This window comes from Scyliorhinus torazame, chromosome 8 (genome assembly GCF_047496885.1).
Source record: "Scyliorhinus torazame isolate Kashiwa2021f chromosome 8, sScyTor2.1, whole genome shotgun sequence".
In the NCBI taxonomy this organism is placed as follows: Eukaryota; Metazoa; Chordata; class Chondrichthyes; order Carcharhiniformes; family Scyliorhinidae; genus Scyliorhinus; species Scyliorhinus torazame.
The window spans coordinates 112,343,783-112,367,589 of NC_092714.1; the positions used below are offsets into that span (position 1 = coordinate 112,343,783).

General features: G+C 49.3%; 1 protein-coding gene across 1 annotated transcript in view; it reads left to right on the forward strand.

Annotated features, from left to right (window-relative positions):
- The window catches only part of LOC140428047 (uncharacterized), a 30,380-nt gene extending 7,676 nt beyond the window's left edge, over positions 1-22,704 (forward strand). Inside the window, exons 3-4 of the mRNA XM_072514041.1 lie at positions 5,499-5,561; positions 22,360-22,704. Of these exons, the coding sequence (XP_072370142.1) occupies positions 5,499-5,561; positions 22,360-22,407 (111 nt within the window). The 3' untranslated portion in view covers positions 22,408-22,704. The remainder of the gene's footprint in view (positions 1-5,498; positions 5,562-22,359) is intronic.
- Positions 22,705-23,807: the final 1,103 nt, after the last annotated feature.

Consider the following 23,807-nt stretch of genomic DNA (forward strand, 5'->3'; position numbering starts at 1 on the left):
TGTTTTGTCTTTGTCTATGAGTATTATGGGTTATTACAATAAAAATTAGCTAGAATGTTTTTTGAATGTCAACGATAAGGAATTACTTTGGGTAATTAAAGTTTTTCAGTCTGCCTTATACTTTAATTATTCTTTTGAATCATTTTTTCCACAAATATTGTGGAATCAAGTTGTGAAGATAAATCAAGAATCTGTTCAGAAATGTGTTTGAAAATCTAATATTGGATTTTCTAATGGCTGCAGCATTGAATACCCCTGCATTGATCCTCTATTGTAGGATGACCTGGCCTCTTTGAAGACTAATCATAAAACGTCTTGAATAATTTCACCTGTAGTTCATTATACTGCAGTTCTAAATTACTTGGCATAATAGCTTGGATAATGGGTGTTCCACTCAATACTGTATATGGTTTGGAGGAGGCAGGGATGGACAATGTGTTAATTGAGTCTACATGGTACTGAACTACACTACTTAATCCTCAAAACACAGGAGGTCTTGTGGTGCAGTGATAGTGCCCTTACCTCTGGGCAAGAAGTTCCAGCTTCAAGTCCCACTTCAGGACTTGATGGCCGCAGAAGGTAAGTATGTTCATAACATGCCCAAACAGGTTGATAATACATAGATGATAGGAGCAGGAGGAGGCCTTTTGGCCCTTTGAGCCTGCTCCACCATTCATCACGATCAGGCTGATCAACCAACTCAATAGCCTAATCCTGCTTTCTCCACATAGCCTTTGATCCCATTCTCCCCAAGTGCTATATCTAGCCACCTCTTGAATATATTCATTGATTTAGCATCAACTACATCCTGTGGTAATGAATTCCACAGGCTCACCATTCTTTGGGTGAAGAAATGACTCCTCATCTCTGTCCGAAATGGTTTATCCTGAATCCTCAGACTGTGACCCCTGGTTCTGGATATACCGATCATTGGTAACATCTTCCCTGCATCAACCCTGTCTTGTCATGTTAGAATTTTATAAGTCCCTATGATATCCCCCCTCATTCTTCTGAACTCCAGCGAGAACAATCTCAACCTAATTAATCTCTCCTCATATGACAGTCACGCCATCCCTTGAATCAGTCTGGTAAACCTTTGCTGCACTCCTTCGGAGCAAGAACATCCTTCCTCAGAGAAGAAGACCAAAGCTGCACACAATACTCCAGGTATGGCCTCACCAAGGCCCTGTATAATTGGAGCAACATATCCCTGCTTCTAGACTCAAAATCGCTCGCAATGAAGGCCAACATACCATTAGTCTTCTTTACCGCCTGCTGCACCTGCATGCTTACCTTCAGCGACTGGTGCACAAGGACACCCAGGTCCCGCTGCACACTCCCCTCTCCCAATTTAGAACCATTCAGGTAGTAATCTGCCTTCCTGTTTTTGCTTCCAAAGTGAATAACCTCACACTTATCCAGATCATACTGCATCTGCCATTGATTTGCCCACTCGCCCAACTTGTCCAGATCATGCTGCAGGATCCCTGCATCCTCGTCACAATTCACCCTCCCACCTAACTTGGTATCATCTGCAAACTTTGAGATGTTACATTTTGTTCCCTCATCCAAATCATTAATATATATTGTGAATAGCTGGGGTCCCAGCACCGATCCCTGTGGTACCTCACTAGTTACTCCATAATCAGCTCGTAAGTCCTTCTGAAATGCCTGATTGCAGGCAGTAGGAGTGGGAGAGTTTCCGGGTCAGCCATACTGCAAAAAGCAACAGCAAACCATTGCAGTATTTTGCCAAGCACAATCATGGACCAATCCAATGCAAGTCCATGGTCGGCAAATGTATCGAAGGAGAACGAATATTCAACACACATTCGAGTTCAAGGTAGCTTTGTAAAATAAATTATTCATTGATTTCAAATCTAGTCTTCACTTTAAGGCTGCATCATTGAGTAGGGAAGCAGTCTTTGTTCGCCTAGGAAGAATTCAGCTCTAATGGAATTAATTTTTACTTGTTCCTCAGTACAAGTGAAAGCACTCTCCATATAATGTTGTCAAATGTGTCCCTTACATGTACAGGGAAGGGTCACCCTTTATTCAAAATTCTATACTTAGACTTCTTACTGTGTCAGATACCACTTAAAGAAGAACATAAGAAATAGAAATAAGAGTAGGTCATATGGGCCATTAAGCCTTTGAATTCGTAAGATCATGACTGAACTTTGCCATCAACTCTACTTTTTCAATTTATCTCCATATTCCTTAATTCCTTTAGTATCCGAAAATCTATCAATCCCAGTCTTGAGTATACTCTTCGACTGCGCATCCACAACCCTCTGGATCAGAGAATTTCATAGAATCGCAACCCCTTAGTGAAGATGTTTCTCTACATAACAGTCCTAAACGGCTGACTCCTTATTCTGAGACTATCACTCCTGACTCAAGACTCTTCAGCTGGGGAAACTCTCAACATCTACCCTAATTAAATCACCTCTCATTCATCTAAACACTAGAAAATATGGGCATATTCTACTCAATGTCTTCTAATAGGATAACAGATAGATGCACATCACAAAATTTAAAATGACATTGAACTGAAACGCAAAACTCTCAACATCACTACCCATACATGGCCACATATGTTTCTAAAGCAACTATATTTGAATTAAGTCACATTGAATTTTTTCCACAACTAATTTCAGATTAGTTTAAAATTCTGTTTTGCCTAAAGGAGGAAAACATCAGGATTAGGCTCCATGGGTTTTCCAGTGATATGGAGAAGAGGCGCAGAGAGGACTGTCGCCTTGTGTTACAGAAGCCCCATTAAGTGCATTAATTTGGGGCATGGAGTTGCTCTTGTGAGATTAATATTAAGGTATTTTGGGGATGCCGTTTGGAGACATTATATTGGTACAAAGTCATGTGGGGAACAGCTATAAGTCATAGTTATCCTAATGTTTTAGTCAGATTAGTCTTCAATATTGGACTGTGCCTATTTTCTTTGAATTTCTTTAGTGCTTGTTTGGATCAATATGTTCATAGAATTTACAGTGCAGAAGGGAGGCCATTCGGTCCATCGAGTCTGCACCGGCTCTTGGAAAGAGCACCCTATCCAAGGTCAACACCTCCACCCTAACCCCATAACCCAATAACCCCACCCAACACTAAGGGCAATTTTGGACACTAAGGGCAATTTATCATGGCCAACCCACCTAACCTGCACATCTTTGGACTGTGGGAGGAAACCGGAGCACCCGGAGGAAACCCACGCACACACAGGGAGGATGTGCAGACTCCGCACAGACAGTGACCCAAGCCGGAATCGAACCTCGGACCCTGGAGCTGTGAAGCAATTGTGCTATCCACAATGCTACCGTGCTTCCCACCTTGCTTTCAACTTTTCTGCTGTACTGCTGAGATACATTATCCAATCTATGTTAATTGTGTTAAACTATATGCAGCTAAAGGGAATTAATGGGGGCGGGCTTCACTTAAGCAGATATAGAGACACTGTCCCTTTAGGGAATGTCCCCTTAAAATATTAAGTTGTTAACTTGTTCATTTGTGTTGCTCAAAAAGTATAAAGAGACACTGACTGTCACTGGGATGTAGTTGAGTTAGGAGGTGTGTGCTTCAAATGTTTCATTCTGCAAATAAATATCAGACTGAATAAAGATTGGCTTCAGTAATATTCCTCACCAACTGGTGACCTGGAATATAAAAATGTAGGGCGGGATTCTCCAGTCTTTCTCAGCAGCATGCTATTTACTGGGGGTGGCATTGTTTCTTCCTGCCGCTTGTCAATGGGATTTCCCATTGATGCCACCCCATGCCGCCAGGAAACCTGCAGGGGGAGGTCCACTGCCGGCGGGAAAAGAGAATCCCAATGGTCGGAGAATTTCGGCCATAGGCTGCCTACTGGACATTAGCAGATTCCTGTCTTATCTTAGCACAAACACACTGTAGAAAATGTCTTGAGTTCACTGACCTCTGCAAGTGGCGTTGCCCCTACATAGTTGTGTTCTTATCCAGGAAACCTTGTTTGCTATAATAACTGTGCTCAGAGAGAGCACAGTGAATATCTTACTGGGAATATATTAGCACTGAATCAATGAGGGACTGATTCCTTCAGTACATTGGTATCCCAAAATGCAATGGTGTAGCCAAATTGCTATCAATGGAATTTAAACTTCAATATGTTCCTTAAAACTTACACCGCGAGAGTCCATTTCTGATAGATGTGATTTATTTTTGATAAGGAGTTAAATCTTTTAGCTCTCTGAATGTCAGCTCGGTGTCTTTGAGAGGTTTGTGCTGTATTCTCATGTTCATTGTGAAAGAGGTGAGGTTGTTCATTTTCATTTAAAATGCAGCTGTTTATACTGAACCTGATTGTCCCAGAGAAGGACACTTTGCTGCACACTGAACGGCAACCCCCTCCAATTAGCATTTAGTTCCTTTTGATAATTCTAACTTGGTATTGTTATGAATGAATGTTTCTGGGGCAGCGTGGTGGTGCAGTGGTTAGCACTGCTGTTTCACGGTGCCGAGGTCCCAGGTTCGATCCCAGATCTGGGTCACTGTTCGTGTGGCGTTTGCACGTTCTCCCCGTGTCTGCGTGGGTTTCACCCCCACAACCCACAGATGTGCAGGGTAGGTGGATTGGCCATGCTAAATTACCCCTTAATTGGAAAAAATGAATTGGGCATTCTAAATTTATTTTTAAAAACAAATGAATGTTTCTGCAGTATCTTGTGAAATATTCTTGCATTTGAGCACATGCACTCAAAAACCGAATTAAATATATGCCTGGATTTGGGCAGCATATTTCCTCATTTGTGAAATAGATAGGATCTACCCTGGTGAGAAAGTTGCATTAAATCACAAATGATTGCTGGCAGCTCCTTAAGTGGAGTTATTTGTCCTCACACGATAGGGCCAGAGATACTAGCTGAGGTTTTCAGTTTCTTCAAGTCAAAACGTATGACTGGGCTATGCAAATGTGGAAAACTCTGGCTGCTCTATTTATGGTAATGCACAAGATGTGTCTGACTGGAGAAAGACGAATGTTAATGGTTGCAAACTGAAAACAGCTTTTCCAGAGGTCTGGAACAAAGGAGATTTCATATGCTCAAATTAGAATAGTACATTAATATGTGGTCTGTGAGTCTACAAGAACAAATACAGTAACTGGTATAACAAAGATATTCTGGGAAAAAATGTACATTCATTTAAGCCAAAAATGAAATATCACAGCAAGCGAAACAAAGCAATTTCAGGAAGCAAAATAAGCAGGTAAAGGGATAACGAATTATATACGGGATTAGATCACAATGAATTTCACTGTGTTTATATGCATGTGCAATTAATTAGTTCACCGATTACACTATCTTTTATAAAATAAACACATTTTGTTAGTTAATGCTTGTAAAATTAAATTATAATGAATTTGTGAATATCCAAATAACTCAAGCGGCAGCGCTCACGATTTACATGTCAGACTGAATGCCAAATTGTTTTAAATATGTTTTGATTTACAGAGAATGACTGAAAATCTAGTGTATGAGAGACCAGATGACCCACTTGAGTTCATGTTACATCAGGTATGAGAAACATCGCCCACCTTTTTAAATGTGCTGTGAAATGCAGTGCTGAGGTAAAGAGCCCAGGAAGTCCTGATTGGATCCCTGATCTAAACTCAGGGTGCTACAATTGACATTGGTTTAGACAAGCGAAATGTTTATGGTTTTCCGCTTGCTAATTATTGGCTAATGGGTATAGAATCATAGGGCTGGATTCTCCGCTGGCGGGATGCTCCATTTTGCCTGCAGCCCGATGGCGTTGGACTGCCCCATTATGGGAAACCCCGTTGACTAGCCGGTGTAACGGAGCATCCCGCCGGAGGGGTGAAACAGAAATGTGGCTCGGCGGGGCAGAATCCCGCCCACAGAATTTACTGTGCAGAACAGGGGCCGGGATTCTCCACTCCCACGCCGAAGTGGCTGCGCCGTCGTGAACGCCGTCGAGGTTCACGACGCCGCGGAACGGCCCCGGTCCCGACCGATTCAGGCCCTGACAATGGGCCAGTATCGGGGCCGCGTCATCTACCCGCGCCAGGCCTTGTCGCCCGCGTAAAAGCGGCGCCGCATAGATGACGCGGCCGGCGCCGCATAACGGACGTCATCCGCGCATGCGTGGTTGCCGTCCTGTCCAAATCTGCCCCGCAAGAAGATGGGGGACGGATCTTGCGGGGCCGCGGAAGGAAGGAGGTCCTCCTTCAGAGAGGACGGCCCGACGATCAGTGGGCACCGATCGCGGGCCACCCCACATTCCAGGTGAAGCCCGGTGCAGGATCCCCCCTCGCCCACCCACAGGCCGCCCCCCCCCCAGCGTTCACACACCGCCCACGACTGCAGCGACCAGGTGTGGACGGCGCCGGGGGGAACCCGCCGTTTTGGCCTGGCCGCTCGGCCTCAGAATAGCGGGGGTGCCGGAGAATCGCCATTTTGGGTGTCTCCGGCGATTCTCCGGCCTGCAGCCCGCGAAACTCGACCGGGCCGTTCCCGCCGCTTGGGAGAATCGCGGGAGGGCGTCAGACCGGCGTCCCCGGACATTTTGGTGGCCCAGGCGATTCTCCCAACCGGCATGGGAGTGGAGAATCGCGCCCAGGGACTCTGATTCGATTCCCGGCTTGGGTCACTGTCTGTGCGGAGTTTGCACTTGCCCCCTGTGGGTTTCCTCCAAGTGCTCTGGTTTCCTCCCACAAGTCCCGAAAGACATGCTGTTAGGTGAATTGGATCATTCTGAATACTCCCTCAGTGTACCCGAACAGGCGCCGTGGTGTGGCGACTAGGGGTTTTTCACAGTAACTTCATTGTAGTGTTAATGTAAGCTTACTTGTGACACGAATAAAGATTATTATTATAGAAGGAGGCCATTCAGCCCATCAAGTCTGCACCAGCCCTTAGAAAGAGCACCCTACTTAATCCCACACCTCCACCCTAGCCCTGTAACCCAGTAACCCCACCTAATCTTTTGGACAATAATGGGCAATTTATCATGGCCAATCCACCTAACCTGCACATCTTTGGACTGTGGGAGGAAACCCGAGCACCCGAAGGAAACCCACGCAGACACGGGGAGAAAGTGCAATCTCCACACAGACAACCATGGCTGGAATTGAACTCGGGTTCCTGGAGCTGTAAAGTAGCAGTGTTAACCACTGTGCCACTGTGCTGTCTGCAGTTGTTGGACAAGGAAAGGACTGGGCTTGGGTGTTTTGTTACTCCAAGATTGATTAGGCTGCCCAACATTCAGCATCCAATTCTACATATGATTAAAGTTAATTGGATGGAAGTGGTGGACGTTGATCAACTCCTGTGAAATCATATCTTGTAACTTCATTTTTCATTCAAGACCATAAGACATAGGAGCGGAAGTAAGGCCATTCGGCCCATCGAGTCCACTCCACCATTCAATCATGGCTGATTTCAACTCCATTTACCCGCTCTCTCTCCATAGCCCTTAATTCCTCGAGAAATCAAGAATTTATCAACTTCTGCCTTAAAGACACTCAACGTCCCGGCCTCCACCGCCCTCTGTGGCAATGAATTCCACAGACCCACCACTCTCTGGCTGAAGAAATTTCTCCTCATCTCTGTTCTAAAGTGACTCCCTTTTATTCTAAGGCTGTGTCCCCGGGTCCTAGTCTCCCCACTAATGGAAACAACTTCCCTACGTCCACCCTATCTAAGCCATTCATTATCTTGTAAATTTCTATTAGATCTCCCCTCAACCTCCTAAACTCCAATGAATATAATCCCAGGATCCTCAGACGTTCATCGTATGTTAGGCCTACCATTCCTGGGATCATCCGTGTGAATCTCCGCTGGACCTGCTCCAGTGCCAGTATGTCCTTCTTGAGGTGAGGGGTTTAAAATTGCTCACAGTATTCTAAATGGGGCCTAACTAATGCTTTATAAAGCTTCAGAAGTACATCCCTGCTTTTATATTCCAAGCCTCTTGAGATAAATGACAACATTGCATTTGCTTTCTTAATTACGGACTCAACCTGCAAGTTTCCCTTTAGAGAATCCTGGAGTAGGACTCCCAAGTCCCTTTGCACTTCAGCATTATGAATTTTGTCACCGTTTAGAAAATAGTCCATGCCTCTATTCTTTTTTCCAAAGTGCAAGACCTTGCACTTGCCCACGTTGAATTTCATCAGCCATTTCTTGGACCACTCTCCTGAACTGTCTAAATCTTTCTGCAGCCTCCCCACCTCCTCCATACTACTTGCCCCTCCACCTATCTTTGTATCATCGGCAAACTTAGCCAGAATGCCCCCAGTCCCGTCATCTAGATCGTTAATATATAAAGAGAACAGCTGTGGCCCCAACACTGAACCCTGCGGGACATCACTCGTCACCGGTTGCCATTCCGAAAAAGAACCTTTTATTCCAACTCTCTGCCTTCTGCCTGACAGCCAATCGTCAATCCATGTTAGTACCTTACCTCGAATACCATGGGCCCTTATTTTACTCAGCAGTCTCCCGTGAGGCACCTTATCAAAGGCCTTTTGGAAGTCAAGATAGATAACATCCATTGGCTCTCCTTGGTCTAACCTATTTGTTATCTCTTCAAAGAACTCTAACAGGTTTGTCAGGCAAGACCTCCCCTTACTAAATCCATGCTGACTTGTCCTAATCCGACCCTGCACTTCCAAGAATTTAGAAATCTCATCCTTAACAATGGATTCTAGAATCTTGCCGACAACCGAGGTTAGGCTAATTGGCCTATAATTTTCCATCTTTTTCCTTGTTCCCTTCTTGAACAGGGGGGTTACAACAGCGATTTTCCAATCCTCTGGGACTTTCCCTGACTCCAGTGACTTTTGAAAGATCATAACTAACGCCTCCACTATTTCTTCAGCTATCTCCTTTAGAACTCTAGGATGTAGCCCATCTGGGCCCAGAGATTTATCAATTTTTAGACCTCTTAGTTTCTCTAGCACTTTCTCCTTTGTGATGGCTACCATATTCAATTCTGTCCCCTGACTCTCCTGAATTGTTGGGATATTACTCATGTCTTCTACTGTGAAGACTGACGCAAAGTCCTTATTTAGTTCCTCAGCTATTTCCTTGTCTCCTATCACTAGATTATCAGCGTCATTTTGGAGCGGCCCAATGTCTACTTTTGCCTCCCGTTTGTTTTTAATGTATTTAAAGAAACTTTTACTATCATTCCTAATGTTACTGGCTAGCCTACCTTCATAATTGACCCTCTCTTTCCTTATTTCTCTCTTTGTTATCCTCTGTTTGTTTTTGTAGCCTTCCCAATCTTCTGACTTCCCAATACACTTTGCCACATTATAGGCTTTCTCGTTTGCTTTGATGCATTCCCTAACTTCCTTTGTCAGCCATGGCTGCCTAATCCCCCCTCTGATAACCTTTCTTTTCTTTGGGATGAACCTCTGTACTGTGTCCTCAATTACTCCCAGAAACTCCTGCCATTGCTGTGCTACTGTCTTTCCCACTAGGCTCTGCTCTCAGTTGATTTTCGTCAGTTCCTCCTTCATGCCCCTGTAGTTACCTTTATTTAACTGCAGCACCTTTACATCTGATTCTACCTTCTTTCTTTCAAATTGGAGATTGAATTCTACCATATTATGATCACTGCCTCCTAAGTGTTCCCTTACTTTAAGATCTTTAATCAAGTCTGGCTCATTACATAACACTAAGTCCAGAATGGCCTGTCCCCTCGTGGGCTCCATCACAAGCTGTTCCAAAAAGCCCTCCTGTAAACATTCAATGAATTCCCTTTCCTTGGGTCCACTGGCAGCATTATTTACCCAGTCCACCTGCATATTGAAGTCCCCCATGATAACTGTGACCTTGCCTTTCTGACATGCACTTTCTATTTCGTGGTGCATTTTGTGCCCTTGGACCTGACCACTGTTAGGAGGCCTGTACATAACTCCCATTATGTTTTTTTTGCCTTTGTGGTTCCTCAACTCTACCCACACAGACTCCACATCATCTGACCCTAGACTCTAGATTTTCCCTATTGAAGATGTTAAACGAGCTGGCCTGTCATTACCACACAGTCCCTTACACGGTGAGCCCTTGGACAATGTGAATCATTTCCCATACATCGGGAGCCTCCTCTCAGTGCGATCAGACATTGACGATAAAATCCAACATTGGCTCCCATGTGGCAGTGCAGTCTTCAGACGCCTAAGGATCAGATTATTCAAAGCCGACATCTCAAACCCAGCATGGTATACAGAGCAGCCGTGGTCCCCGCCCTACTGTATGCATCAGAAACATGGACAATGTACAGCAGACACCTCAAATCCTTGGAGAGATATCACCAATGCAGCATCTGCAAAATCCTGCAAATCCACTGCCCGGATAGGTGTACCAACAGGGGCATCCTCTCCCAGGCCAATATCCCCAGTATCGAGGCACTGGTCACACTCGACCAGCTGCTATGGTGAGTCACATTGCCCGCATTCCCGACACAACACTCCTCCAACAAGTGAAATTTCAAGTGATCACTAAGGGGGCAGAGGAAACACTACAAGGACACTGAAAGCCTCCCTAAATAAATTTAACATCCCCACCAACATGTGGGAATCACTTGCTTAGAACGCACAAACTGGAGACAAAGCATCCGCGAAAACTCCAATCACGTTGAGCGTCACAGGGTGGAGCACACGGAGGCCAAGTGGAAGCAGCAGAAGGAAAGCCCAGAATCCAGAGCATCCCACCCACTCACCTCATCAAACTCCACCTGCCAAACCTGTGGCCGAGTCTGCTGATCAAGGATTGGACTATTCAGCCAATGCAGAACCCACCTCCCCGAAGTAGAAGCAAGTCATCCTCAACACTGAGGGACTGCTCCCAAGAAATCTCTTTTTAACAATGGATATTACATTGCCCAGTCTCCAGACCTCCAGCAAGCACACACACCAAATATAGTCTTGACGTACAAATTTTAGGGGCTCAGCAATAACCTCTATCACCCTCCTCAGGATCCTTAGATGTATCTGTCAGTTCTTGGTCTTTGTCTTCTTTTAGCCTAGTCCAATGAAATTGGTGGCCTTATTTTATTCCAGTGGAGAGCACTGCTGCCTCACTGTACCGAGGACCCCGGTTCGCTCCTGACCCCGGGTCACTGTCCATGTGGAGTTTGCATATTTTCCCCTTGTCTGCGTGGGTCTCACCCCCACAACCCAAAGATGTGCAGGGTAGGTGGATTGAACACACTAAATTGCCCTTAATTGGAAAATAAAACAAATATACAGTCTATTTTGTTCCAATGAACAGGGATACCTAGACACATTTAGTTAAGAATTTCCTTTCATCCACCATATTCACTTATCTCGCTGTTAGTGGCTTCAGTATTCACCTCTGTCAGACATCCTTCTCTTTGTAAAAGACTGATGCCTCACAGAATCACAGGACTGTTACAGCTCAGAAGGAGGTCATCTGCTCTGTCATGTCTGCATCGGTTTTCCAAATGAGCTGTTCACTGAGAACCATTCCCTGCCTTCTGTCTGTAACCTTGCACATTTATCCTTTTCAGATAACAGTTTAATTCCCCTTTGAATGCCTTGATTGAACATACCTCCGCCACAGGCTCAGGCAATGCGTTCCAGACCCCAACCACTCGCTGCGTGAAAAAAGTTGACTCATATCACTTTTGCTTCTTTTGCCAATTACTTTGAATCTGTGTCCTCTAATTTTTTTAATGTATTTTTATTGGAATTTCAACACTTAATATCAACATTTACACAACACATCAGTAAGTTTAAAAAAAAGAAAAAAACCAGCAAGAACAACAACTACATCAACAACCTATATATCACAGGTTGTCACGGCTTCTGTGACCGGCATCTTCATAATCATGTTTCCTTATTTACAGTGGTGTACATAGTTACATAGAGAACATTTTATTTACATTAATCGTGATGGGAAGAGGTATGTCGAACCGTTAATTTTAGAGGTTGAGTAGGATGTTCTGCTTCCCCGGTTCTTTACGTGTGGGAGGGGTCTGTGCCCCTCCAGGCGTAGGGCCTTCCTCCCTGCCTCTCCACCTGTCCGGGATCACACAGACCTCGGTGCACAGGTACATCCACGCCGTCACGGAGGCCCTATATGACCAGGCGGCTCAATATATCCATTTCAATGTGGACCGAGCCTGCCAGGATGCCTGGGCAATGGGTCCGTCGCCATCGGCAGGATGCCCAGGGGGTGATCGACGGGGTGCATGTCCCCCTACGGGCACCTGCAGATGACAGGCAGCTCCACACTAACTGAAAGGGGTCCACTTGATGAGCGTGCAGCTGATATGTGACCATCAGCAATGCATCATTCACCTCTGCATCTGATACCCAGTCAGTGTGCACAACGCATTCATCCTGGCACACTCGACGATTCCTGACATGTTCGAGAACCCCCCCTCCAGCTGGGAGGTTAGCTCCAGGGTGACAGGGGTTACCTACTGCGGTCATGGCTGATGACACCTATCTGGAAGCCACAGACCAATGTGGAGACCCACTGCAACGAGGGTCTCAACCAGGAGCATGATCGAGAGGTGCTTCTGGCTCCTGAAGATGCGGTTTAGGTCGCTGGATCCCTTTGGAGGGGCCCAGTATGACGCTGAGAGGGTCGCCTGCATCGTGGTGGCTTGCCGCATCCTCCACAACAACGCTCAGAAGAGGGGCGACGTGCAGGAGGAGGAGATTGAACACCAGGCCTTGTCCGACGAGGAGGACGAGGGGGAGAGAGGCGAGGATGGGCAGGACATGGGGTCCAGGCTGGCACGGGAGGCCACACGACATGCACGCCAGGGCCAACGCGGATGGGATGCTGTGATCGCCTCCAGGTTCTCCGATTTGGGGGGTGGGGGGGTGGGGGGGGGGGGGGGGGGGGAGAGCGGGAATGTGCCCAATGGCCCCCGGGCTACTCCTTGGGATGAGAGTGCGAGCAGAGCTTTTCCCTGAGGCCCATCCGCCACCTGGTGCTGCCAGTCCTGGAGGCCCACTCTGGTCTCGACCAAGGTCCACACGCTCGCAGCCATGGAGCAGAGGGAGTGGACCATCTCTGTCTCGGACTGCGCCACATCGCACTACGACTGTGCCACCACCTTCTGGGTTTGTGTCACAGCAGCCAGTGACTGCACCATCTCCCTCAGGGACTGGGCTACCTCCCTCTGTGTCGGCCAACGCCTGGGCAATACCGGCAACATTCACAGCCATGGCCTGCTGTGACCATGGCCATGCTCAAGAGCGCCACTGCAATGCCCAGGTGGCTCTGGCACATGGTTGCCTGTGTGTTGGCAACCTTGCCCTGGGCCTCGGCCAGTGCCCACACAGAATGCTGGTCCATGGCCAAAACCGTCACCCCCAATGCCTCCACTGCGGACGCCACCCGTGCGGTGTTGGCCTGGGTGGCACGCATTGGGTCGGCACCACCTCCTGCTGCTGCAAGTCGTTGGACTCCTCCAACTGCACCTGCAGGTCCTGGATGCTCGCTGACAACCCTGATGTAGCCCCTGGCTCTGTGACTGCATCCGCACTATAGATAGAACTGTCTGCCCCAGACATCCAAAACATCTAGTCCCTGGGAACGGCCTGTCCTCCAACCGTTCGCTCCCTCAGGTCTTCCTATCTCCACTTGCAGTACTAGACCAGCTGTGTGGTGAGCACCAGAGATTGATCCAGGAGTCTCTTCACTAAAATGCACAAGTGAGGTGAGTGTCTCTGGGATGGTGGAGGGTGTTGGAGGCAACTGTGATGGGCTGCTCTCCTCGCTGCCATCTTGTTGGCTGGGATGGTGAGTGTGCGGAGTGCAGTGTGTATCTGTGGCTGCAGAAACGGCGAATCTGACACCGATTCTCATTAGAATCGATTGCATTCCACGTGGCGCCGGTTCTGGCCCTTAACAGGAGCAGAATCGTTCCTGGAGCAGCGGCAGTTTTGCTGTCGCAAAAGTTCACGAATTCTGCGTTGGGCGTTAACACTTAGGGCGTGATTCTCTGGCTGTGTTACGCTGAAGCAAGAGTACAATACAGCTGGAGAATCTCGGGAGAGCCCTCCAGCGAGTCTCCCGGCAGCCTCTGCGCCTCGCGGGATTTACCCAAGTCCCGAGAGAAGTCGGAGCTGGACATCCGCCCCAAAATGGCATGACCAAATGCCGCTCCCGGAAGCAGGTTGTAAACTTACTTGCCCAGGATCCACCGGCCTCCCCAGGGAGGCTGCAGCTGGGTGCTGATCAGTGCAGGTCCACACAAACGTGGACCAGGCGGAACGACACCCAGGGGGTCTTCCAGGCCATCAGAGACCTCTGGGTGGTCAGGGTAAGTGCAGGGTGATTCCCTGGTCCTCCCCATTGAACACGGGCACCTTGGCACTGCCCTGCTGGCACCTTGGCACTGCCACCCTGGCACTGCCAAGGTGCCCAAATGGCACTGCCAAGCCTACAGGAGCACTGCCTGGGTGCCAGGGGCAGTGTAAAGGTGCCCGAGTGCCAGGTGGCACTGCCAAAGGCCAGGGAATGAGGGGTCCATGCCCATTAAATGAGGGTGGAGGGGGTGTTTGAAGGGTTGGGGAGTGCAGGGCAGGTAAGTAGGCCTCAGTGGGTTGTGGGGGGGGGTGACGGGTGGGGGTCGTGGAAGGGAAGGAGTGCTCTAAGGGGACTGGGGGAACATGAAGAGGGAAAACCAACTGGGAACCCATGGTAGGGTGTCCTCAATTGCGGGGTGTGGGGTAGTGTCCATGTGTGTGGGGGGTGGCATCGCCCATGGGTGGGGGGTGTGAGCTCACTTAGAGATCGAGGCACTCTTTCAAAATGGAGGCCCAATCTCGGAGTTCAGCTCCCCAGTGCGAAAAAAAATTCCAAGTGTGGGTTAAACCGGTGAAAAACTCCCCAAATTCCAAACATGTGACTAAGTGTCATTGAATAGCGGCGGGCAACTCACTGGCAGAGCCGGTGGGAAACACCCTGAAAAACGCACCATAAATTAACTTAGAAGTTTTGGGGATAATAAGGGCGCGATTCTCCGGCCTCGTTGCTCAAGCATAACGAGTCTGATAAATAGCGGGAGAGGCCACAAACGCGATCCGTGCCAGGCGCAAAACAGTTTTCAATGCAACCGGCAAGCTCCCATAGGCAAAATCGGGATCTCGCCGTAGCATGGCGAGAAACTAATTATCATCACTTAAGCCCCAATTCAATACAATAAACGAGAGCGACCCCATATCCAACGGCTTTCTGTCATTCATCGGCCTCCCCAGAAAGTGGTCACGCTGGCGCCGATTAGTACTCCTTTTGAAAAACGTGAACCTGGCGGAAGGGTTTCTGTGGGGAGCACAGGCAAAGAGCCCAGGGTGCTGGGCTTGTTACCCCAGTGCTCAGTGGGGTGTGGGGGGCCCTCGGCCGGGAGTGGGGGACCCTCAGCAATGGTGGACTGCCATGCCCCCCACGCATCTCTGATATGGTCAATCAGACTGCGCAGTACCGGGTCTTTTCAACAATTGACCTGAAATCCGCCTACCACCAGCTCCCCATCTGGAAGTCGGACCGGCCATACACTGCCTTCGAGGCGGACGGTCACCTCTACCACTTCCTTAGGGTCCCTTTCGGTGTCACAAATGGGGTCTCGGTCTTCCAAAGAGAGATGGACCGAATGGTCGACCAGTACAGCTTGCGGGCCACCTTTCCGTACTTCGATAACGTCACCATCTGCGGCCATGACCAGCAGGACCACGATGCCACGATGGGGTGTGCGCTGGGGTGGGGGGGGCGGGGGGGGGGGGGGGGGCGCTCCCACTCACGGCACCACCATGCCAACCCCTGGTACGTTTACCCTTTCTGGGGGTGACCCTTGTCCCTGCCTGTCTGCCCCAACGACTACCCATAACTCCCACCGACTACCGAGGCCTCTGGCTGCCCGGCTGAAGGCTATTGCTAATCGGGAATTGGCAATCGTGGTTGATGCACAATCAATTGCACAAAGACTAAAGTTGGGTACAACTGTGGCTTTATTACAGTCAGATGCGTGGCCTCCTGCTGCAGCTGGCGAAATGGCAGGGCACTGGAGGTCATGCATATTTATACAGTTCTCCGTGGGCGGAGCCAGCCGGCAGGAGCTACCGGCGAACCTGTAGTGCAGGTCCTACCTTACATCTCCTATTACAGTGGTTCACCACAGTGGTTAAGTGAGTATTTGACACATGCGTAGTTGAGTCCTGTATGTGGGTGAGCCATGGAGCATGTGGGCGTCATTGCCTAGCATTCCAATCGCACCTTGATGCCTGGACACTATGCTTGAACACTGCGGGAGGCAACACCACACACGCAACATCTGAACACACATGGGTGGGACACAGCTCTGGGGACCTGTCCATGGCCGTTGGGTGGGTGAGCGCCCTGGGGAGGAGGGGAGGGGGTGCCTGGAGAGATGGGCAAAGGGTCCAGGGGTCAGTCCACTCTGTAGAAGGAAATGGCAGAGGCATCATAGTGGTTTTGCAAAAAGGTGTTTAATATGTTGTGCAACCCCACTCCCGATGGTGCACCCCCAACCCCAACCCCACTCTCTACCTACCGCCCCCCCTCCCCCCCCCCCCCCCCCCCCCCCCCCTCCCCGTGCTCTCAGTAATCCTCAATGTGCTTTGCCCTCTGAGCTCAACCACTAGGTCTTGGTGTGTCCCCAGGCTGCACATCTGAGGTGGGGGCAGCCAGCAGCTTATCACATCCCGCGTGGCCTGCAATGCCCCTGGCGGCGTCCTCTGGGGCTGGAGGGCCCTGGCTCACTTTTCGGTGGCACATGCACAGCGTGCCGCCCTGTCCCGTGTGCTGGCTGTGAGACGCGACCTCATCAGTGGCGTGGAATTTGGGGAAGCCGGTGCCCACCATCACCACTCCTTGGGACGGGTCCAGCTTAGCACTCAGTGCTCCCTCCTCCGGTCGGTGCATTTAGGGCCCTGGGGTTCAACTTGGGATAGAGGGGCAGCTGGTTTGAGCCAACTGACTCTGCCAGCCCTGGCGGTTCCCCATGGTCTGCACCATTATGTCGACGCTTTCGGCGATGCTCCTCAGTGACTGGGACATGCTCTGCAGCGCATCAGTCATGCCCACCTGCGACTGGGACAAGCTCCGTAACGCCTCGGCCATTCCCATCTGAGAGCGGGACATGTCCCGCAGAACCCCATCAAGGTCGGTCTGGCACTGGGTGACATCCCCCAACGAGTCGGACATTCTGGCGTGACCCTCGGCCACGGCCGCCACCGACTGCACGACACCTTAGACACATTCACCACTGGTGCCGACGCGTGCACCAGGCTCTCAATTGTGGTCGCAACCCGGGCAGTGTTGGCTTTGGTGCCACTCATTGCCGGCGTCAACTCCTGCATCGTAGCCTCTGGGACTCCTCCAAGCGGCTACGGATCTGCTGGAGTGATGCTGATATTTCCCTCTGAACCTTCAGATTGGTCCCTATCGTCTCCAACAGATCTGGGTACCTCTGTACCTGAGGCTCAGCAGCAGCTGAGACCCAGCTTTGTTCTGGGATCCAGTAGACCTCCAACTGCTGTCTCGCCTGGGGACTCCTGCCTCCACCAGATGTGCATCATCAGCGCTGTGGTGCTCACCAAATTGTGCCCCAGAGGCCTGTTCACTAACATTTAGTGGGCAGCACGGTAGCATAGTGGTCAGCACAGTTGTTTCACAGCTCCAGGGTCCCAGGTTTGATTCCCGGCTTGGGTCACGGTCTGTGTGGAGTCTGCACGTTCCCCCTGTGGCTGCGTGGGTTTCCTCCGGGGGCTCCGGTTTCCTCCCACCGTCCAAAGATATGCAGGTTAGGTGGATTGGCCATGCAAAATTACCCTTAGTGTCCAAAAAGGTTGGGTGGGGTTACTCAGCTAAGGGGATAGAGTGATTGTGGGGGCTTTGGTAGGGTGCTTTTTCCAAGGGCCGGTGCAGACTCGATGGGCCGAATGGCCTCCTTCTGCACTGCAAATTCTATGATTCTATATTTCCCACCGAGGTGTGTGTATCTGGGCTGGTGGAGGGTGGGGATGACAGCTGTGCCGCGACTATTATGGCGGCATCCTTTCTTCGAGGTGATCTCCTCAGAGTCAAGAGAGGGTGCTGCCTGGGATGGGCTGGCACTGTCAGCTGGAGGACCTGCGGGAGAATGGACATGTGGTCAGTGGGAGGGATGGGTCAGTCAGTAGGGCAATAACAGCTCACGTTTGACAGGTCCTCTGGGTGGAGTCCGGTGGTCCTCACCTCTATGGTGTCCGCCAGCCTCCACCTGGCTGACCTATATGTCTTCGACCATCCCAGTCACCTCCAGGGCCCCCTCCTCAAAGGTGGTGAGGATTCTCCGCCCGGGATGGCCGTAAAAAAAATCTGAGTCCCACCGGCGGCGTCCACGTGTGGTCTTACCTGGCGGGACCTCGGCGTGGGGGTGGTCTCTGCTGTGGCCTGGTCCGCGATTGGGCCTACCGATCGGCGGGCCGGCCTCTCGGACTGGGGGCTTCTTTTGCTTAGCGCCGGTCCCTGGAGCCCTACGCCATGTTGCGTCAGGGCTGTCGCGGAAAAGGGAGCCACTGCGCATGTGCACAACCGCACCGGTCGCACTGCGCATGCGCAGACCCGTGGTGCCCATTTGATGCTGGCATCGGCAGCTGGAGCGGCATGGGTTGCTCCAGTGCGGTGCTGGCCTACTGAGGGGCTCGGAATTGCATCTCCTGAGGATCTGTTGACGTCGTGAAACGCGACGGCGTTTACGACGCGTCAACACTTGGCCTCAGGATCAGAGAATCCCGCCCCTGGTATCTGTTGCTGTATTTTATTTTGCACAATATCTCCTCACCTTAAACTCTTCAGCAGCTTCCTGGTAAATTCTCTATGACAACACACCGACTAATTAGAGTCTACTTGCCAACCAATCAACATCCTTTTCTCATGCAGTTAAATTGCTGTTCCCTTTGAAATGTGATATTCTTTTATCGACCCTGAGGAGTGCAAGACAAAAATCTTCAACAGCATGTTGTGTTTTAAAACAAGACTTCAATTCTGTACTACCAAGCGACTATTTGAATTACTTAGAGCGCGAACTAACGGCCGCGTCGCGCCGGAAGTGAGTCGGTTAGATTGGCGAGAGTCCAAAATCAGGACCCGCGCCAGGCACAAATCGGTTTCCGATCTAACCAGCTCGCTTCGGTTGGCAAGATGTGCATCTCGCCGTGGTCTGGAGAAAAAACAATAATCACCTGTTGAGGCCAATCTCCATCACAATAATGGGAAGATCCCCTACCTAATGGCCTTTCATCATGTAACCAGCTCCCCAGCGAGTGATCATGTGGGTGTCAATTCGTCCTGGTTACACAAACATGGACCAGACATCATGGCACCTGAGGGAGTGTCCTGCGACATCGGAGGTCCCTGGGTGGTCAAGGATATAGGGCAGGGTGGCCCCTAGCTCTCCCCTGGAATGTGGGCATCTTGGCACTATCATCATTGGGTCACTGAACTCTGAGATTGGGACACTATTTTTGAAAGGGATCGCTAAGTGAGCTTGTGTGGCCCCTTCACCCCCACCCATTGGCTATGTCACCCCTCACACACATGGGCACTATCCCTTCAAGTGAGGACACCTGACTATGGGGTCCCTGGGTGCCCCTCTCTTCAGGCCCCCCCACACCCACTTATAGGCCCTCCCTTCCAGGACCCTCACCCATCACCACCCAACTTCCTAGAGGCCTCTTCCTACTTGCCTTGCCCCCCCACCCACCCTTCATAGCCCCTCCACCCTCCGATCATGGGTATGGCTCCCTTCAGGCCCTGACCCATGGCAGTGTCACGCTGGCACTTGGGCATCTCGCACTGTCACCCTAGCACCCTGGCAGTGCCAAGGTGCCAGCTGGTCAGTGCCAAGGTGCCCGTGTTCCAAGGGGGGGGTGGGTGGGGGGGGTGCCACCCTGCATTATCCCTGACCAGCCAGGGGCCTCCAAACGTCTGGGTGATCCCCAGGTGCCGTTCTGCCTGGTCCCTGGTTGTGTGGACCAGTACTAAACGTGCCCGGCTGCAGCCTTGCTGGGGAGACGTGTAGATCCCGGGAGGCCGGTGGATCCCAGGTAAGCTTGCTTAAGTAGGTTTAAACCCTACTTCCGTGCTCGCCATTTCGTCACGCCCCCTTTGGGTGGGACTCTGATTTTGACACCTCGTGGGAGTTGAGTATATCCCCCGAGACTTAAAGGTGCCAGGAATCCCAAGGGAGGCCTCTCCCGGGATCTCTCAGCCACGTTGTACTCTCACTCAAGTGCAGCACAGCCTGTAGATCGTGCCCTAAAGGTGGGCTTGACCAGGGAGAAATGCCCGAGGGCCCAAAAAAGTGACTCAGTGTAGTTAGATAGTGGTGGGGAACTCGCTAACAGAGGCGATGGGAAACTCCCAGCAAAGTCCGTCACAAATGACACTTTGAAACTTTTCTATTAGATGCGCACCTAATCTTTCTTCCCTAATTTAGCACATGGCTGGGGAAACAATTCTGGGAGTACCACCAATTAACTCTTGTTCTAAAGTTTCTTTTCTAACCTCCTGAATTCATTTTGCAGGTCGACATGCCATTGTTTATTCACATAATCCAAATGGACCTTGATAACTGATTACTCTTCTTTACCTTGCGTAGTCTTTTCAAGCCTATTTATCCGAAAACCTGGGAAGCAACGTGATATTGGTGTAGACTACAAAAGCACCTCTAACTATGGAACTCCCAATTAATGAATTACTAGTCAACCCATTAAGCAGTCTAACATCCGCCCCTCCCCACCCCACACACAGCCTATTTTCATTTAGATATTTATCTGACGGCCTTGCCATAAAGCTCATTTTCCCCAGAGGGAGCTAGAGCTTCAATCTCTTTCAAAGCACAAATTATTTTGGGTGTTTCTATCTTGAATCTTTCATTGTTGCCTCGTCCCACCCCTGAGATAGTTACATAAACCTGCTCCCTATATCTCATTAATGTGATTACCCTCTCAAACTCTCAATCCAAAAATTGCTCTCCTGGGAAAATCTCAGTGTATTGGTTTTTCTCCATCTGCTTCTTGTTCTGAGATTTTGGGTTCCAGCAAGGCGAGTTGGTGATTCCTCCATTTCTTTTAAAGAACCTAAGTCAGTTACATTTTTACTTTTATTCTCTCTGGATTCCGCCACAAAATGTTTATGATGTTTGGTTCAAGAATTCTTAAAGGGCGTGATTCGGCCCTGTGGAAAGCCGGGTGCGACAGGTGAATCCTGGGAGAGGCCGAAATTGGGCTTCGTGCCAGGTGGCAAGCAGATTGTGAGTCATCCGACTTGCAGCGCCTGGCATGATCTGGGTCATACCCTCGCTGGGCATGATCTCGATATTGATATTTAAATAAGTCATTAGATGCATATCATTTAAATATGCCAATGCCATATTCACCCCACACCTGAGAGTCATCGGCTGCGACGGCAAGGCCTCAACTGGGCGCTGATTCGTACTGGTTTCTACAAGTGGAGATCAGCCGTGATGACCTCTTGGGGTTCCGGAGGCCATTGGAGCCCCCTGGGTGGTCATGGACAGGGCAGTGCACTGGCACTCCCCCAGCACCTGGGCAACCTGGCAGTGTCAAGGGTCGAGGCCTGAGGGGGACCATGCGCATGAAAGGGGTGTATGAAGGGTATGGGGGGGGAGGGGGTGATGAAGGGGGTATGAAGGGGCCTCCGAAATGTTGGGGGGGGGGGGGTGAAGGGGGTCCCTGAAAGGGGTTGGGGGGCCTGAAAAGGTGGGCCCTAAATGACCCTGTAGCAGAGTGACCTCACTTGGGGGGAAAGGAGTAATGCCCATGTCTGCGGGGGGTGGCACTTCCCGTGGGTGGGGGGGGAGAGAGGGACCCTCAAACTCCCTTATGGGAGGGACCTTAGAGATCAGGGCACCCTTTCAAAATGGCACCTCTATCTCTGAGGAGCCGGTCTTGCCGCCAAGTTCAGCTTGCACTGCTGGAAAAACTTCTAAGTGTGGGCTAGAGCGAAGAGAAACTCCCTAAGGTGCTCAAAAATGACTGTGGGTGAATACCGGTCTGCATCTCACCAAAAAAGCTGGTGGGAAACACCGGTCAAACTGGGCCAAACTGACATAAATGTTTTGGTTGAGTTGCATCCAAAATATTATAACTTCTTGTTGAACTGTGATAATAGTTCTCTACAGTTATAACCTTTTTCTATTTTTCTCATAAACTGGACTGTGTAGCACAGAATATGTTGATGTATTTTAAATTTAGCACAAGCCAGGTATTTGATTACTCTAGAGTGAGCACAATAAAGTACATATTTGATAACTGGCTATTTCTACTCCATACAGGTACAGGCATTGATTTGGATGCGTGACAAGGAAATCTGTGTGGAATAAACTGTACTCCAACAAATTGTGCTATGAAAGCATTATGTAGGATTTGACGTGTTTTGATTTTTGACCAAGTCCCCTCCTATTGTTTCCATTTCTGTAGTATAATGTGCAGCACCGTATACATATGCAGAACTTAATGCAAGAGATCAATAACCACAAATGGATAGTTGTAATATCTCATTTCTGCGCAAAAGAAAAGAACATCAGGTCACCTATATTTGCAATCATGTGTAGTTTACATGTTTTTGCTGTTAGCCGAACCTCAGTGTTTTCAGAAAGACAATTAAATATCTGAAAGCATCAATGTTTTTGCGTGTAATGTTTACTTCACATTTGCTGGTTTTGTCTCTACCTCACTTTTCTTCCTCCCTTTTTCTGTCAGACTTGTGATTTGAACCTTTGTTGGGTTTGGCCCCAAGGCCTGGCTGAGCACCAATACTGACTAGCACAAATGACAGTGTGTGCTAGTCAGTATCTACCAATGGCTACACCTGCACACATCCAATTGTTGGACACCAGCAATTAACAACAGGAGTTCTTGTTACCCTTCTGGCCAGCGCTCCCCGCCCCCCTCCCCCATACAATAATCTGGGATGCTGAGACCAGATTAAGCTCTTCCATTGCTTCACAGTCGGGCTTGAAGCCCAGGATCAAACCGAGGACCTTGGTTCATCCTTTCACTGTCTTCCATTGAAGCTTCAGAAATGGCTCCATCACATTTCCCTGTTGCATGTTTCCTGAATGCATAGTTTTCTGTGTGCTTCCAATCAGGGAACCTTGTCCTGTGGGAGTCCTCATTGTAAAACTGAATGCATGCTGTACAGTTCAAACTGACAGCCAACGAATCATCCAGGTATATGTTCCCAGTGGAGGGCTTTGCTTCCAGGGAGAATAAACTCAGACCATAACCCCTCAGCTGCCACATTTTGGTCGTATGTGTGGACTTACAATGTCTGACATTACACAATTTTGACACAAATATCATGCCGATAAATGAATTAATCTTGACTTCACAATGTGAAAACCAATATATCAGAGTGATTTTGAAGTCACAATTTATGGTTCAGTTTTATAGTTATGATCATGTTATATTGGATAAGTAATCCAGAGACCATGGCTAATATTCTGGAAAAGTGAGTTCAAATCCTTCCATGGCAGCTTGTGAATTTGAATTCAGTTGATTAAATAAATGTGGAGAAAACTAGAATCAAGTAATGGTGACAGATCAAATTGTTGTAAAAAGACAACTTTGAGGAAGGAAACCTATTCTTATGCAGTCTGGCCAAAATGTGACCTGTATGTAACATAGAACATAGAACATAGAACAATACAGCGCAGTACAGGCCCTTCGGCCCACGATGTTGCACCGAAACAAAAGCCATCCAACCTACACTATGCCATTA